Source organism: Aspergillus glaucus (assembly GCF_001890805.1).
Source record: "Aspergillus glaucus CBS 516.65 unplaced genomic scaffold ASPGLscaffold_38, whole genome shotgun sequence".
Classification (NCBI taxonomy): Eukaryota; Fungi; Ascomycota; class Eurotiomycetes; order Eurotiales; family Aspergillaceae; genus Aspergillus; species Aspergillus glaucus.
The window spans coordinates 51,610-66,743 of NW_019170490.1; the positions used below are offsets into that span (position 1 = coordinate 51,610).

Below are 15,134 nucleotides of genomic sequence, written 5' to 3' on the forward strand. Positions count from 1 at the left end.
CTTTACAGGTGAATCAGACATAGGTGTTTCAAAAAAAAACACAGCTCTGTATAATGGACTAAAGCTAGACGGTCTTCTCATGGCCAGCATGTCCAGAACACCGACCGTATTAATTGGGATATGGATTTCGGAAAGTTGGAAGGTGCGGCGAAGGCAGGGTTTGACTCATTCTCCGATCCAGATGAGGTCGATTGTTTCCAAGGCACTAGGGTTGAGCTCCTCCAGCGTATAATGGAATGGGATATATCGCCGTGCCGAAAAAGCGTGTTCTGGTTAAACGGAATGGCTGAACAAGGAAATCTACAGTATTTCGGACTGTGGTAAAGTTGAAATTATGATTACCAGAACCTAACTCTTCATGGGATCTCCGAAAAAGGATCGGTTGGGATTTGAAATTGCGAGGATAATCGCCGCTGGGTATTAAAGTAAGATCTGAGATGGCATACACATTTGCACTTGGCAAAGGTAGTGTGCACTCCTGCAAGAAGTACAAAGCTTGATAAAAGCATTTTTCTTTTCAGTTTTGCATGAACTCGGTTACGGCTAGGGCTTTCTATCTAGGGCCCCAACTTTGGGATAGGCTTCGAAAACCGGACGACAACCAAACAAAACATCGGTGCACAGCCGTATACGCGTGAAGATTCGTAGATGCAAAGTGCATGAAGGCTATGGGGGCCAAGCTGTGTGTCACGAGTGACTCCTTGGCACATTTTAATTTTTATTTCCTAATGGAGGAATGTAGGGAAGCCAAGGACGGTATTCAGGGCGCATAAATGCCGTGCCTCAGCCGAATCTCAAAAGAGGAAACAAAGCTAACTATGCAAATATACACAGCCTTCCTATAATCTTTTATTAGTTGGCCCGCGTATTTTCTGGCCCCATGCACTATTGTCTCTTCCGCCGTTGCGCGCAGTCGCAATGTCCTGGCCACGCTTCCGATGCCAAAATGTCATTTTAGAAAGAGGAAAAACTTGTTGTGTTGGAGATGCTGGAAAAATCAAAACTATATTACAAATGTCGTGATTATATATAGCTTATGATTCATGTTCGTGGATCGTCTCGCTGCCCCCAACTCGTCCTCTTTCATCTGAACTGACACTCGCGTCTGAAATCTCAGATCCATGACGTGGGCGCTGCATGTTCTCATCGTCAAAGGATTCCTGGAAATACGAGGTCCGGCCGGTGACCACATTATCGATTGAGAAGGACGGTGCTATCGAGAGTGATGACGGGCGCCGGTAGTGAGATGGCGGGTAGGAATGTCCCGAGTCAGACTCACCACGGGTGTATAGGGAGACTGGAGAGTGGGAGTCTCGCACTGGACCCAGCTGTGGGGACATATTGGGCGTGGAACGGGGAACGTTAAACTGCGTAGGAAGTTCGACGGGCGAGGAATCTGAATGTCGGAGTTAGCATTAAGCGAGATCTCTTATGCAGTTAGACGAGGTAAATACCATGCAACTCATATACCTCGTCTCCTCCGGATTCAACTGTACCAGGAGTTACCGAAGTGATGGCTGAATCTTGCGTCGTTTCTACGCCTGTGGATTCAGATACTGGACCGGGGCCGGGGGAGGTCGGTCCGCCTGAATACGTCCATTGAGGCTTTTCCTTGGTATCGCTCTCTGTTGTAGCCGCGACTGCTGCAGCACGACGTTGATTGCGACGTCGGCGATACAACCAGAACCCTACTGCAAGGAGCACAATGCCAAAGAGACCACAGAGCACACCGATCACTGCGGCAGCCCAGGTGGGAAGTCCGCCACTTTTGGAGTTTCTCCCGGCGGTGCTGGAGCCATTGTTATAGGGCCAGTAGGTTTCAATGGTCTTGCTGTACTTCTTGTCAAACATTCCGGCTAGAGAGGTGTTGGTCCATGATGATGGGGCAGTGGTGGTTGCACCTCCTGAAGAGCTACATGAGAAGTGAGCCATGAAGTTTCTCCTTGGGTATTTGCCAATTGTTTATTTACCTTCCCCCGATTTCTGCTGTTACAATATCAGGCACTTGATACTCACCCCACTGCGTGGGATCATAGTCCTCAAAACGTAGGCTGTTGAGGTTGAAATTGACGATGACACCATCTTCTAGACAGTGTGTTGGGTCGATATGCATTCCCCCAAGCGCCAGCATCTGGTCTGGATATACTTTGATGCATCGATGCCCGACTCGTCCATGTGTGTTTGTGCCGCTGTACGCCTTGATCCATTTAAAGGAAGGCAGAGACAGGATATACACATCATCTGACGCATTCTCGTCATAGACGAGACCACTGTACCCACCGTAGATATAAATATTATGCGAGGAGCCGTCGGCCGCGCTAGCAAGCACAGAGCAGAACTGCGTCAACTGTGGCGGTGTATCACCCGTCGTGTTTTGGAGATACCATGTTTGACTCTTCACATCGTAAACGGAGACCGTGTCCATAAACATTGGGCTGACTCTCTTGCTCTCTGCCGTCTGCGATTTGTCCAGCCCGATTCGCCACATTTCAACTGGATTAACCACTCCCCCAATGGCCACCAGAACTCCAGAATCAGACACAGGCACCCAAACCAGCTCTGCATTAGCACGGCCAGGGACATAGCTCGGTAGTGTATGATTGTACCACTTCTCATCCCTCATCACGGACATATCCACGGTGATGAGCGTGTCGGCCGTTGTGTTGGGCTCTGGGTGACCGTAGCTGAAATATCCCCAGTCCGGGGCGCGCATTCCGCTAAAGTAGAAGCCCAGGTTCTCGCTGGGTGCCGACACTCCAGCGCCATTTGTGATATATCTTGTGACGTTGGTAGAAAGGTACCCTTCGTGCCAGCCAGGCGTCCAGATATTACGATATGGGCCATACTGGTAGGCTTCGTAACCAAGAACCTTGTTATCAGGTGGCTGTTCACTGGACGTGGTGGCATGGGCCCTGCCTCTGGAATGGTTTATTTTAGTCAGTGGTCAGTATTTGCTATATGAGTGAGAACCACAAACCCATAGAGGTAAAACTCATCGTCATTGGCAAACATCACGCCGTCAACGTAATTTGGAGCTATGTTATTGGCAGCACCGCCGGCAACGCTCATATTTTTGAGGACGGTCATGAAATCCGAGCTGGTGTTGAAAGGTGTAGAAAGATTAAGGTAATAGATGGTGCCCTCCAGATTTCCTGTTCTGGGTTAGCTGGGTATATCTCATCAGTTTTTGTATTCGATCCACCCTTTACCATCATTCTTAGAATTAACGCAACCGTCTGAATACCCTCTGCAATTGTCAGTGCCAATCAACATCCATATGGGAGTGACTAGTACTGCTGAAGCCACAACTGTCCTCCATCTAGATAGATCGTATCGCGAAGAACGTTGGCTACTATTATCAGTACTCAAAAACTCTGACCACAGCGGCCGCAACAAAAATAAATACTTACCACGCAGTCCTTGCCAGTTGCACATGGAGATGTTGATCTGCGTCTGCCATGAACCGCATGCACCCACAGCGCAGTCTACCACGACTGCCAGCAGCGTGAAAACCGTCGCTAAGAAAAACAACATTTTCTTTCTTTATTTTAATTTTTTCAAACAATGGCAGCTGCAGTTGCGCTCGTTGCTGTCTGAGTTGTCAACTGGGAAAGGGCGAGCTGGGATCCCAACTGCTGACATATGGGGCTACGGTGACCGCTAGATGCAGGCTTTTGGATAGACCCGGAAGACGAGGGGCTAAGTCTCCGATTTCAACCCGCGATGCGGCTTTGCTTCCATGTCTTTGATATTCTATCACTTCGTGTCTGCCCGAACACGACAATCCCCCACTGTGGAGGCCCCGAGCCAACCACAGATGCCGATGCACGGCCTCGAATGCACCTCAAATCCGAGCTGCTCTGAACATTTCCATGAACAGTCTTGAAGTCGGAATAATGCGACCTGGATGCTGTGGACAACCAGCAGCGGGGAAATACTACTCAAGTAATTCCTGCCAACTGAAATACATGCGAATACGAGTTCCACCCTTGTCCCGAACTGCATAGTGGCAGTGTCCAATTTGAGCCTCACGATGCTATCCGTGCATATTGCGTCTGTTTGTTGACTCGGTCGAGGGCTTTTTTGTTTTGTTTTTTTTTTTTTGTCTTCACCAGCCTGCGAGTATCCTTCTCCAAAAGAGATAACCATGAGGGCTTCGATTTCAGTCGCATGGCTGTCGCTGTTAGCGACCAGTGCCTTTGCTCGGTCTACAAGAGCCTATGGCAGTGAGATGCTCACGCCTGTCCCGACGCCGCCGGCTGTTATCAGAGGCATGCCAGCAGGAGAATTAGAACGGGTGACGGTCACGATAACAGTAGGAGTTAGTGTTTGGCTGGGTGATTCCGAGACTTGCACTGGCGCGCCGGCGGGTACTGTCACAGATACTGTCACTAATTCAATCACCGACACCGTTACTCGAACTGTTTTTGAGACTGGAAAGGTCACTGTAACAGATACCGTCAGTGCCCCTGCAGTGGCTGTCACAGATGTCTCGACAAAAACTGTCACTGTTGACCAGTCATCGGTTCCAACCTCGACAGTGAGGACTACTGTTGGTGGTTCAACGGTCACGTCTACTGTCGGCGGTCCAACAGTGACAACGACTATTGATGGCCCAACAGTGACGACGACTACCGGTGGCTCAACGGTCACGTCTACTGTCAGCGGTTCAACAGTCACGTCTACTGTCGGTGGCTCAACGGTCACGGACGCCTCCACAGTAACGATTACCATGAGCGAGTCAACCGTCACTGCGCCAGGAACCACTGTCAATATTCCGGGAACGACATTCCCAGGAACCACCGTGGTGACGAGCGAAACTATTCCGGGGTCGGTCACCACTATTCCAGGGTCAGTTACAACCGTTCCAGCGTCGACTCTCACGACATTCATCAGTCAGCCTGCTAGCACTGTCACTTTGTCTGGAGGCACTAGCACCCTGCCAGGTTCAACTACTACCGCGACAATCACGCGTCCTGGTGGTACAGTGACTGTTGTGGGATCAACTGCAATAGTCGACACCGTCACAGCCCCAGGTACATCTTCCCCGCCCACGTAGATTGACGTTGCAAGCATTGACATGATCAGGCTCAGAAGCCACTGAAATGGCTCCCATGACCGTGACTGAAACCACCTCCGGTCAGGGAACGACGCTGACACAAAGTTCCGTCGGCACTACCACCGTCTCCATCTCAGTCTGTTCCAGTCTCGTCAGCAATCCAACCTATACGCCTGCTACGCAGCTACCAACAGACTATACTTGGGGTTGCCCACCTGGATATCTCTGCCAACCCTCTCATACGGGTGACCGTGCCGGCTGCAATGCTGAAGCCGGTGTTCCCGCTGATGGCTACGTCTGCGCCCCCTCGGATTGCATTCCCGCTCCACCCTTGATTTACAACCAATCCGTGGCTACTGATGAAAATGGCCACCACTTCAATATCTCCAAGGATTATTACAACCTTGATCCGGATGACTTTGGTCTGAACTACTCCATCTTCCGGATTTCAGGCTCCGCAGCGTCTAAGAGGAAACGCGATGCCAAATCGTTCTGGGACCTCCTCGTCGGCCGAAATGCCAAGAGAGACATCTCGGATATTCCTGGTCAATGTTATAATGATTGTAATGAGGCTTCACTGATGCCACAATCACTCGGGAAGACGCCGGAGCTGTGCGAAAGCGACTCGTTCACAGCCGAGTTGGGACACTGTAAGACGTGCATCAGCAATAATGCTGACTCGGACTCGGATGATCAATATTCACAAAGAATGTTGCCGACGTTTGCACAGTACCTGAATTATTGCTCTGGTCTGGCGACGACTTCCACGAGTACCACAGCAGGGACAACTGCTACCAGCACCACGGCCTCAACAGCAGCCACTACAACGAGCACTCTTGCCACCAACGGGACTACTACAACCATTACTCAGACTGGGGAAACGACCAGCATAGCCCCGACAACTCCAGTAGCTGGACTGAGCACAACCACGGTGGAGGTGTCTAGGACTGAAAGCATCCGGACTCCCGACGAAAGCGCATCGACCACAGTATCCAGTAGTCCCAGTGGCACGGAAACCCCATCTGCCTCTTCTACTTCATCCAATGTGGCAGTATCAACTATGGGAGTCCCTCATAAAGGCTTACTAAGTCTGTTGCTGGCTCTTTTCGCAACTCCATTCTTTTAAAATGCTTAAATGTTACGATATTTCATTTATTATTTGCGAGGTATACATTCGCGATGATGGTGATGGATTGATATGCTGTTTCTAGACTCTTCTGGGCTCCCAACTATACAATGCTAAACTTGCGCTACACTGTCATTGCCCTACACGTATCATCCTGTGTAGAGTGGTACGGCGAGTCCGCAAAACCCGCTCCAATTCGTTCCGAATCCGCAATGGAGCGGGCTCAGGTGGAAGTTGAGAAAGTCTGCAATGGCGGCAGATTATACATGCAGGATCCGCAGTGACTTGGGGATAATCCGAATAGAGTGGTTTATATGTCTTGGTGAGTGAAGTGAATCTGGTAAATGAAACTGAGGGTTGGATGTAAAGAGTTGTGAGCAGTGCGCCCACATCCAATCCTGATAGAGCAGTTATCAAAATACAAGATATTCCATAATGTCCCTTAAGTGTAACAATTTTCCGGAGCTGTTGACCTGATGAAGGCATTTCATCTATTGCGGAAACTGGGTATTGAAGTAAGACTTGTCGCAATACTTTTTTTTTTTTTTTTTTTTTTTTGCAAGATCTGAGAGGGAACGGATTAGTGATACAGTACTTAATAGAGTAATTTATATCAAGTAGAAAAGAAAAGAACAATGAGTTTTCACGGACTTACAATGAATCATAAGTATTTGAATAGTATGAGACAACAGACAAAGCATGGTTGCAAGGAAGGAATATGATGTTATGTTTGGCTGATGGGCAAGAACACTTTTATAACACTTTGCCAGTAGGGATCATTTACTGTTGTATTTTTCGCACGGCCTTGCTTGCTCCTGGGATTTTTCAGACTCCTAGGAGCACTGGCCTGGATCCTAAGATGGCTGCTCTTGTTCTTGAGAGCTAGGAGCACACTCCCCAGACATAGGGTAACCTCTGGAGTGAATTGAATCTTCATGGGAGCTTAGTTTACCCCTCTATCTCTGGGGAGAAGTTGACATGGTAAGAAGCGGAGCAGAAGGAATGATGACCTCAATTCCCTGTTCCATTGACAGTGCCATCGCTTTGTTGAGTTTATTGAGGCTACCCTAGTCAGGCTACTCACCTCTCTGCTCAGTCCCCTACTCAGGTCTACGCAGTGAGCAAAAAGCGGCGAGGGGTGAGCACTAAAACGGAAAGGGAAAGCCTTCGAGCTGTCAAGAAAAACAGTACGATTATATCCATCGTCTTAGCTTCGCCAATGCTAAACATACAATCACCACAGCAGCCAGTCCTCCAATGATCCCAAACCACCAAGCCACCTCCGACACTTCCTGCCCCGGAACCTCCACGTTCATGCCAAACGAGCTGATGAGCGCCTGCATCGGCACGAACATGGTCCCCAGAACTGTAAGCTTGCTCAGCGTGTCCAGAGTTGTGTTGCGCGTGCGGTTGTTGTCCATAGACAACTGTTCCACATACTTCATTTGCGATCCGGACAGCATTTGTTCAGAGTGGGCCAGATTGGATATCATCGTTAGGACGTGATCTTGGATATCACTGAGATATACCACGACTTCGCATGAAGGCGTAATGAAACAGCGTTCGTCGCAGCGCCGTGCGAAACTCTTGATTACATCGGTCTTGTCGGTCAGGAGACGGCGGATGCGGATAATCTCCTTGCGACACTTGTAGATCTGTTGCAGCACCAGACTGATATCGTCCGGGCGTGTGATGGCAAAGCTGTCGTCCATGGTCTCAATGCCTTGTTGGACCTTGCGAATAGACGGACCGAATCCGTCCACGATGTCATCACTTCCTTGTCAGTCTCAACTCGTTTCAGTTGGCAGAGTAGAAAAACCTACATAAGTGCATAACATATCCAGTCACTGGTCAACGCCAGGTGACTCTTATGCTCCATTATGCGACTGCGCACATTCGCCGCATGTGGACTAGGTCCAAAAGTGACACTGATAATGCCACCCCGGAAGACGAGGGCATACTGGTTCAGAATCGACCAACTCGTCCCTCCGGCCCTGCGGTTCGGATGGGACGACCGTAGTGAAACAAAATAGTAATGGCCAAACAGCTCGATTTTTTCTCGTGTCTCCTGTACCCCGATATCCTCAGTCGTCAATGGATGGATCCCGAAGACTTTGGAGAGCCATTCAATATCTTCCATGGACGGCGCAGTGGCATCTATCCACCACACATCCTCAGCCTCCCCATTTTCCAACAGGTCGCTCACTGGCTGATGCGTTGTAGCCAAAGAATTCAGATCGGACGCGTGGATGGCATATTCCAGCCCGGGGGAGTAGAAACTGAACTGTGTCGTCGGCCGATCAGGGGAGTCGTCAGGGGCATCCGGGCCCCGATGGCGTTGGTCGTCTGGGGAAGCGATACTGTGCTGCGAGTTCGACTTCCAGAACCGCAAATCATTCTGACCGTCTATATGAGTGCTCTTTTCGGACCAGATCGATCGCACATCGTCGTTACTATCGTTGTTGGCGTTGATCCCTCGATCAGCGAAGGCCCGCGGGCTCACAGCACTCAAGTCCGACGCTCCCATACTGTTGGGGGAGACAACCACTGGATTCCGGCAATTTCAGACATAGATGGAGATGAGGGCATGCAGACAGAAGGCATCCTGATCCCGAGTCTGTCAGTCTGTCTCTTGTCGTTTGAGGCTGTGAAATGCGAGTTTTCTGCTGGTGACGTGGGTGTGAGAATTGAGAGCAGGCGGTGGTGCGCGGCATAAAAGTCCGGATGAACCGAGGTCGGCCAAAGTCAATCTCATCGCTCATCGCATACAAGACAACCAATACGGCAAAATACTCCCACCATGAGACATTCAAAGATCTCTGGATAGCATCGGAAAGCCTGTTCAGGCATGTGATGTGCGTTTTATCGTGATATTACCCGGAATGCTACGTTATCCGACCAATCCCAACGGACCATGAAGCCATCCAGACCGACAGCGATAGCAAAGAAGATAGCGAAGATCTTTCCCAGTGCTTGATTGACCCCGCTGGGATTTTACAGAGCACAAGTACTCCATAATCCGGGGAATCGCATCTGTCCATCATCTTCGTGGGCAGCAACATGGGATTCTTCGCAACCCTATCGCCCGAGCGCCGGCTTCTATGGAAGATCGACTTCTTCATCCTCTCCTTCTGCTGTGTTACTTACTTCTTTAATTACCTCGATCGCTCCAATTTGACCAATGCGTATGTGTCCGGTATGCAGGAGGAGCTTGCCTTTCACGGCAACCAACTCAATGTCATCAACACCGTGTTTACCGTCGGTTACATTATCGGCCAGATCCCGTCCAATCTGGCAGTGACTTATGTCCGGCCGCGCTACTTCTTCCCGGCCATGGTTCTTTTCTGGGGCGGGCTTACGATGATCACGGCCGCGGTGCGTAATCCTCAGGGTATCATGGCGATACGGTTCTTTTTGGGCGTAGCGGAGGCTAGTACGTTTGCTGGAACGCATTATATCCTGGGATCGTGGTATACAGAGAGCGAATTGGGGAAGCGAAGTGGCATCTTCACGGCCTCGGGGCTTGCGGGGACGATGTTTGGAGGGTTTATCCAGACTGGTATACATTCGTCGCTGGATGGTACGTCGGGAATGTCGGGATGGAGATGGCTGTTTATCGTAAGTTTTCTTGTGTTTCATTGTCTGGGCTGGGATTGACGATTCAGATTGATGGTCTCATCACGTTTCCAATCGCGATTTACGGCCTATTCCTGTTTCCCGATACTCCGACTACCACGCGAGCTCCGTATCTGACAGAGTCGGAACGCGCCTTGGCTGTCTCTCGCCTGCCTGAAGTCAATGCCGACAAAGCTCCATTGGACCTCAAGTTCATCAAACGGCTCTTCACCACCTGGTACTGGTGGGGGTTCGTCATCCTTTGGGTCATTGCGGGGGAAACCGAATCGTTTTCCAGTAATACTTTACTGGCTTTGTACATGAAGGCGCATCCGACCATTCATTACTCAGTCGCTCAGTTAAACAACTACCCTACTGGCGTTCCCGCAGTCGGCATCATATCGACTTTGTTCTGGTCCTGGTTGACGGATATCCTACGCGGAAAGCGGTATATGGTTGGCTATTTCATTGGAATCACCTGCATCGTGACCTCAGTCTTGATCCTGACCCAGTTTGACTCGACTGCGACCGTCTTCGGGGCATACTACTGGGCCGGAGCGGTGTATGCTTGCCAGGCCACATTTTTTGCATGGTGCAACGACGCCATGCGGGCGCAGGATGCACGACAGCGGTCTGTGGTAATTGCCAGCATGAACCTGGGGAACAACGCGGTCAATGCGTGGTGGAGCATTATTTTCTACTCTGCAGATCTGGCACCGCGCTTTACGCGGGGTATGTGGGCGATGGTGGGCTGTTCGATCGCGTTGATTCTGTGGACCTCGGGAATCTGGTTTGTGACTGCGAGAGAGGAACGGCAGCCAGTTCAGGATGAACCAAAGGCAGAGAGACAAATAGTGAAGCATGAATAGTACATAGTAGCATCTAAATACATACCTGCATAATCTGCATAATTTGTCAGCATACATCATCGCACTTCATCCTCAACCTCATCTCAACCGTCCAATTACATCAATCCAACCATGGCCACGTATCTCATCACCGGCTCCTCACGCGGCCTCGGACTAGGCCTAGTATCTCGCCTGGCATCACTCCCATCTTCTGATGTCGGTGCTGTCATTGCCACATCCCGCCAGGACAACTCGCCCCGTCTCCGGGACTTGGTTGACGGCTCATCTGGCCGGGTGGGGTTCGCACCTATGGACGTGACGGATACGAAAAGCATTCAGGAAGCAGTTGGAAATGTCAAGGACTGGCTTTCTGGGAGGGGACTGGATGTTTTGATTAACAATGCGGGCGTGATGCCGGTTACGAAGGGTGGATTGGAAGCGATGTATTTATTCTTTAATCGAGTCTACGATTCTTTCGGACATGTACTGATAATGTAGGGACAACCTGAATGATACGTTCAATACGAATGTTACCGGTGCCCATCAAGTAACCAAAGAGTTCCTCCCTCTTTTGCGACAGGGAGAGAGGAAGGTTGTTGCGAACATGTATACACCGCGGCCTATCACCATTCTCGCTGAAGGAATACTGATCATATAGATCAACGACTCTGAGCTCCATGAGCAAGTCGTCAACTTTTGCATCCATGTCCGTCCCGGCATACAAAATCACCAAAGCAGCATTGAACATGCTGACGGTGCAATACGCCCACGCCCACGCTAAAGAAGGTTTCACCTTCCTATCCCTAAGTCCGGGTGTACGATTCCTTCTGTTCTCTGTTTTAAAATATACAAGTATCTGACTACGAAGTGGCTCCAAACGGACCTGGGCGGTTCTCGCGCGGACCTGCCTCCAGAAACCGGCGCAGAAGCGGTTGTCGATATGGTACGGAATGCGACGACAGAGCAGAATGGGAAGTTTCTGAATATCCATGTTCCTGGCTGGGAGGCGAATCCAGGGTTTAATCAGTATGATGGGAAGGAGGTGCCGTGGTAGTTGTTCTGATGTAAATTAGGGCCCCGGGCGTTCATTTTCTCTTCTCTTCGTCTCTTCTTCTAATCTGCCTTCACCATAATATTATATCATTACGCTGCCTCTCGTCCCTTCACGTTCTTCCTATCACTATGAGCAACAGTAGGACCTCCTTGAATGAGAGTCACATGTTCACCTCTATTCTTCCTCTCACTTTCCAGCCATTCACTCCCACTGTATAGCACAGAGCGTTATCAGAGTATTGCCAGCATTCCTCAATCCAATAATCTGATTAAGACTACTATGTGGTCAAGAAGTTATTATTTCTGATTGGATATTATTAATGAAATGTTTTGTAGGTGTAGGTACTGAGAAAAAGAAAATGGTATGAACGGGAGTAGTAGACAACAATGAAGAACTGCTAACGCTGTGTATCGTAAAAACTAATGATCAGTGATGGTCAAATTTGGCGACTTACGTGTGGCTAACCTCGAATTGAGAAGAGTGTATGGCAGTGAGATGCGAGAATGAAACATACAAACCAGAAATGCCCGACAGAAAGATGCTGTAATGCAGTGCACTTCGCACATGCAAGGAATCCCCCGCCGGAGAGCTCCAGATGCGCTCGACCGCACAAGGAGAAGAAGAGCATATTTTCATTACAGTCCTTCGTTTGTTTCTCTTACAATGTATCAATCATACATGAGCAAGCTAGTCCTCCATAAATGTGATACTTTCGACCCGATGTGTAAAACCATCGAATACGAAAAAAGGAGTTCCTGGTGAGTATCCTTTTATATATTCTTTCTCTCTTTGCAATTGTCCTTAATTCTGCTTGGCTTACTCAACTAGTGGAACAAGTAAGATGATCGTTCCAGGTATCATGATGGCTATCTTGAATGAAAGAAGATTGGGATAAGGAACGAAGGTTGACCTTCATAAGCCATAAAAGTCTTCGGCCCCGTCGTTCCGATGTACGATTGAGTACTACATCTCTCATACCTTCTTAATCCAGGCCAAACCGCTAATACTACATAGTCTACGGCAAATTCAAACACAGCCCCAAATCCGTCCGACTCTTCAAGCTCGAAGCTGGGCAGAGGCGACCTTAAAAACATCCTACACAAACACCAGGTCCTGGTTGAAAAGGGATGGTCTGCATACAAGATATTCTTTACAGACATTACACCCAAGCAACCTTTATCACAACATACTCACGAGAACAAAGCTCACGTTAACCGGCGGTCTTTCTATTTTGTTTAGGGCACTAACACCGCCTTCTATTTGTTCTTCCTCCTCCTCTTCTCCTTACCTCGAGGCAATCCTTTGTCAATCGTTTACGTTCTATTGTTGTATCGGCTTGGTGTTCCTTTGTTTACCTTTCGATCTTAGTTGACCTACTATATCTCGTCTCTTTCGTCGATCATCCGTGTTGTTGGTTGAGTTCCTTGGGCTCCTAACTTCGTGGACAAGGTTCGAGTTATCGTTCAAATTCTCTCTAACGCATGTTAGCCGGTGACTAGAGTCTCACACTTACCTCCACCCTCCTATCACCCGATCTGGTCACCATGTCTGGACTGAACGCATCGTTTGAACGCGGGGATGTATGTTTTATATTCGACGTGGTTTGGTCAATCCTTGGTGAAAGCATTATGGAAAGAATAAAGGGGAAGTGGCTTGAGAGGGTCAAGGGGAGCAACGCGGATGTTGAGACAGATCTTGCTAGCCGTGAGAATATTTGAGATGTAAGCGAGATGTGGAACAAGCGCGACGAGGGTACGACCACATAGTCTACATCGACCATCCGCCACTAACTAAAATTAATCCAGACGACAATAAGCACGAGGTTGCTGCTTTAGTTTATCCAGAGAGAGTATATACCGTGCTCAAGCCGGGGATCGAGTGTGGACACCTTTGGCCTATCCTTTGATTGAATTTCGAGATGAGATAATATCAATGCTACATGTGAATCGGAGTTGATGCAGTCCGGGGTATCCCCAAAGGCCGGATCTACGTTGCCCAAACCGATGGGTTCTACGTCGCCGAAGCCCCTGGGTGTTGTTCCTAGTTAGTGTGGACGTAAGGCTCTGGACGTCTTCTATCTTCTCTTCTCTTCGTGTCTTATTCCATTATTATTTCACCATCACCATTTTTAAATCAAATTTTTCGTCCTTCTTTCACTGCTTCCTGTCACTTTGAGCATCAGTAGGGCCTTACTGATCACACTCTCAATCTCCAGTCATTTATTCCCACTGAACAGCGCAGAGCGTTATTGCAATATCTGTAGAAATAAGAACATTGCCGGCCTTCTTTGATTTACGTATACAATAACTAATGATCGTCATGATTGTTGTGAGGACGGTGGAGAGTACTACGTAGAGAAGGTAACTCTAGATGCCTTCCCCATCAGGCTAGATTACCATATCGAGTCTAGTTCGTATTTAGAGGGATGTCTGAGGATTCGACGACCGACGATGCTGGACTATTTACGGGGTGCTGTGGTCCTTAATGTCGCCATTGAGTTGCATCTTGAGAATTTCCGGCGTGATGGTGTTTTCCTCGAGGCCGTTGCAGGCCAGGCGAGTTTTACTCATGGATCAATGCGGCCATTTTAACGCGACCAAGTATTTGGTACACTGTGTTGCCTGGAATACCGCTTCAGTCACTCAGCAGGCATCTGCAATACTTCCTCTTTTGGAATCCGATCTCGTCGAATGTGGTCTGCTGCCTATTACAATTATATACATCCTCGACATTGGTTTTTGAAGAAGTCTTCGTATCATCTCACAACGCTCCAAAAATGTCTGGAATAGTTTCTAGCAAAAGCTGGCAGATTGCGAGACGGGTCCTTCATGTTCTCTTGGGAGCACGTGGATCCTGTATCATACTCGACCTTCCGACTGAGCTCCTTCTGGAGATATTCTCCTATCTTCCATTACCAAGTCAGGCATGTTTGGCCCTCAGTTCGAAGAGACTCCATCATATATTCGGTGCCGTGCTTGGAACAGAGAAATTGCGTTTCCCTGGAATGCCTCGCAATGGATGTGCAACATACGTTGTCACTGAGAAGTATAATCTGCGAATGACCCTCCTAACCCAGCTGGAAAACAAGCGTTGGGCATGCTGTGGTCGGTGTCAAAGACTGCACCCACGCAGAGAGTTTCCAGTGCAACAACTAAATGAGTCCCCATGGAAAAGGACCTGCATGGTGTGGGCTGGTATAGTTGACCTGTGTCCTTGCATTTCCTTAACATGTCGTGATAGAACACGCATTGTGGAGTACCTCAAAGCCCCAGAAAGCAATAAGCCAAGTCTGAACTCAATCAACAAGGGGGTGCTGTTGAAGCAACCTGGCGAACAATACCTCTTACATCAATGTACAGCTTATCAAAATGTTCAAATCGAGATGCGAGTTTCCCTGACAGACAGCGAGCAATTAACTACCTATACTCGGTA

At 48.9% G+C, this 15,134-nt stretch overlaps 6 protein-coding genes across 6 annotated transcripts; 4 read left to right on the forward strand and 2 right to left on the reverse strand.

Annotated features, from left to right (window-relative positions):
• Nucleotides 1-1,034: 1,034 nt before the first annotated feature.
• Nucleotides 1,035-3,534, reverse strand: ASPGLDRAFT_40394 (uncharacterized protein; the record flags this gene model as incomplete). Its single annotated transcript, XM_022545216.1, has 7 exons — nucleotides 1,035-1,396; nucleotides 1,455-1,912; nucleotides 1,971-2,918; nucleotides 2,978-3,152; nucleotides 3,210-3,247; nucleotides 3,295-3,349; nucleotides 3,411-3,534. 7 exons carry the CDS (start codon nucleotides 3,532-3,534, stop codon nucleotides 1,035-1,037), a joined length of 2,160 nt encoding a protein of 719 aa, XP_022395587.1.
• Nucleotides 3,535-4,087: 553 nt separating this feature from the next.
• ASPGLDRAFT_62212 (uncharacterized protein) lies at nucleotides 4,088-6,617 on the forward strand. The gene is made up of 2 exons (XM_022548518.1): nucleotides 4,088-5,036; nucleotides 5,089-6,617. The coding sequence occupies exons 1-2, from the start codon at nucleotides 4,148-4,150 to the stop codon at nucleotides 6,183-6,185; spliced, it is 1,986 nt and encodes a 661-aa protein (XP_022395588.1). The 5' UTR covers nucleotides 4,088-4,147; the 3' UTR covers nucleotides 6,186-6,617.
• A 761-nt stretch (nucleotides 6,618-7,378) lies between these two features.
• Nucleotides 7,379-8,712, reverse strand: ASPGLDRAFT_30290 (magnesium transporter CorA family protein; the record flags this gene model as incomplete). The annotated part of the gene is made up of 2 exons (XM_022543933.1): nucleotides 7,379-7,958; nucleotides 8,009-8,712. 2 exons carry the CDS (start codon nucleotides 8,710-8,712, stop codon nucleotides 7,379-7,381), a joined length of 1,284 nt encoding a protein of 427 aa, XP_022395589.1.
• A 247-nt stretch (nucleotides 8,713-8,959) lies between these two features.
• On the forward strand, nucleotides 8,960-10,746 carry ASPGLDRAFT_62214 (putative MFS pantothenate transporter). Its single transcript, XM_022548519.1, has 2 exons — nucleotides 8,960-9,803; nucleotides 9,851-10,746. The coding sequence occupies exons 1-2, from the start codon at nucleotides 9,246-9,248 to the stop codon at nucleotides 10,667-10,669; spliced, it is 1,377 nt and encodes a 458-aa protein (XP_022395590.1). The 5' UTR covers nucleotides 8,960-9,245; the 3' UTR covers nucleotides 10,670-10,746.
• Nucleotides 10,747-10,767: 21 nt separating this feature from the next.
• ASPGLDRAFT_181833 (uncharacterized protein) lies at nucleotides 10,768-11,702 on the forward strand (the record flags this gene model as incomplete). Its single annotated transcript, XM_022543006.1, has 4 exons — nucleotides 10,768-11,091; nucleotides 11,147-11,254; nucleotides 11,307-11,463; nucleotides 11,517-11,702. Exons 1-4 carry the CDS (start codon nucleotides 10,781-10,783, stop codon nucleotides 11,700-11,702), a joined length of 762 nt encoding a protein of 253 aa, XP_022395591.1. The 5' UTR covers nucleotides 10,768-10,780.
• Nucleotides 11,703-12,039: 337 nt separating this feature from the next.
• On the forward strand, nucleotides 12,040-13,160 carry ASPGLDRAFT_1092793 (uncharacterized protein). Its single transcript, XM_022539550.1, has 4 exons — nucleotides 12,040-12,460; nucleotides 12,531-12,556; nucleotides 12,622-12,652; nucleotides 12,717-13,160. Exons 1-4 carry the CDS (start codon nucleotides 12,249-12,251, stop codon nucleotides 13,072-13,074), a joined length of 627 nt encoding a protein of 208 aa, XP_022395592.1. The 5' UTR covers nucleotides 12,040-12,248; the 3' UTR covers nucleotides 13,075-13,160.
• Nucleotides 13,161-15,134: the final 1,974 nt, after the last annotated feature.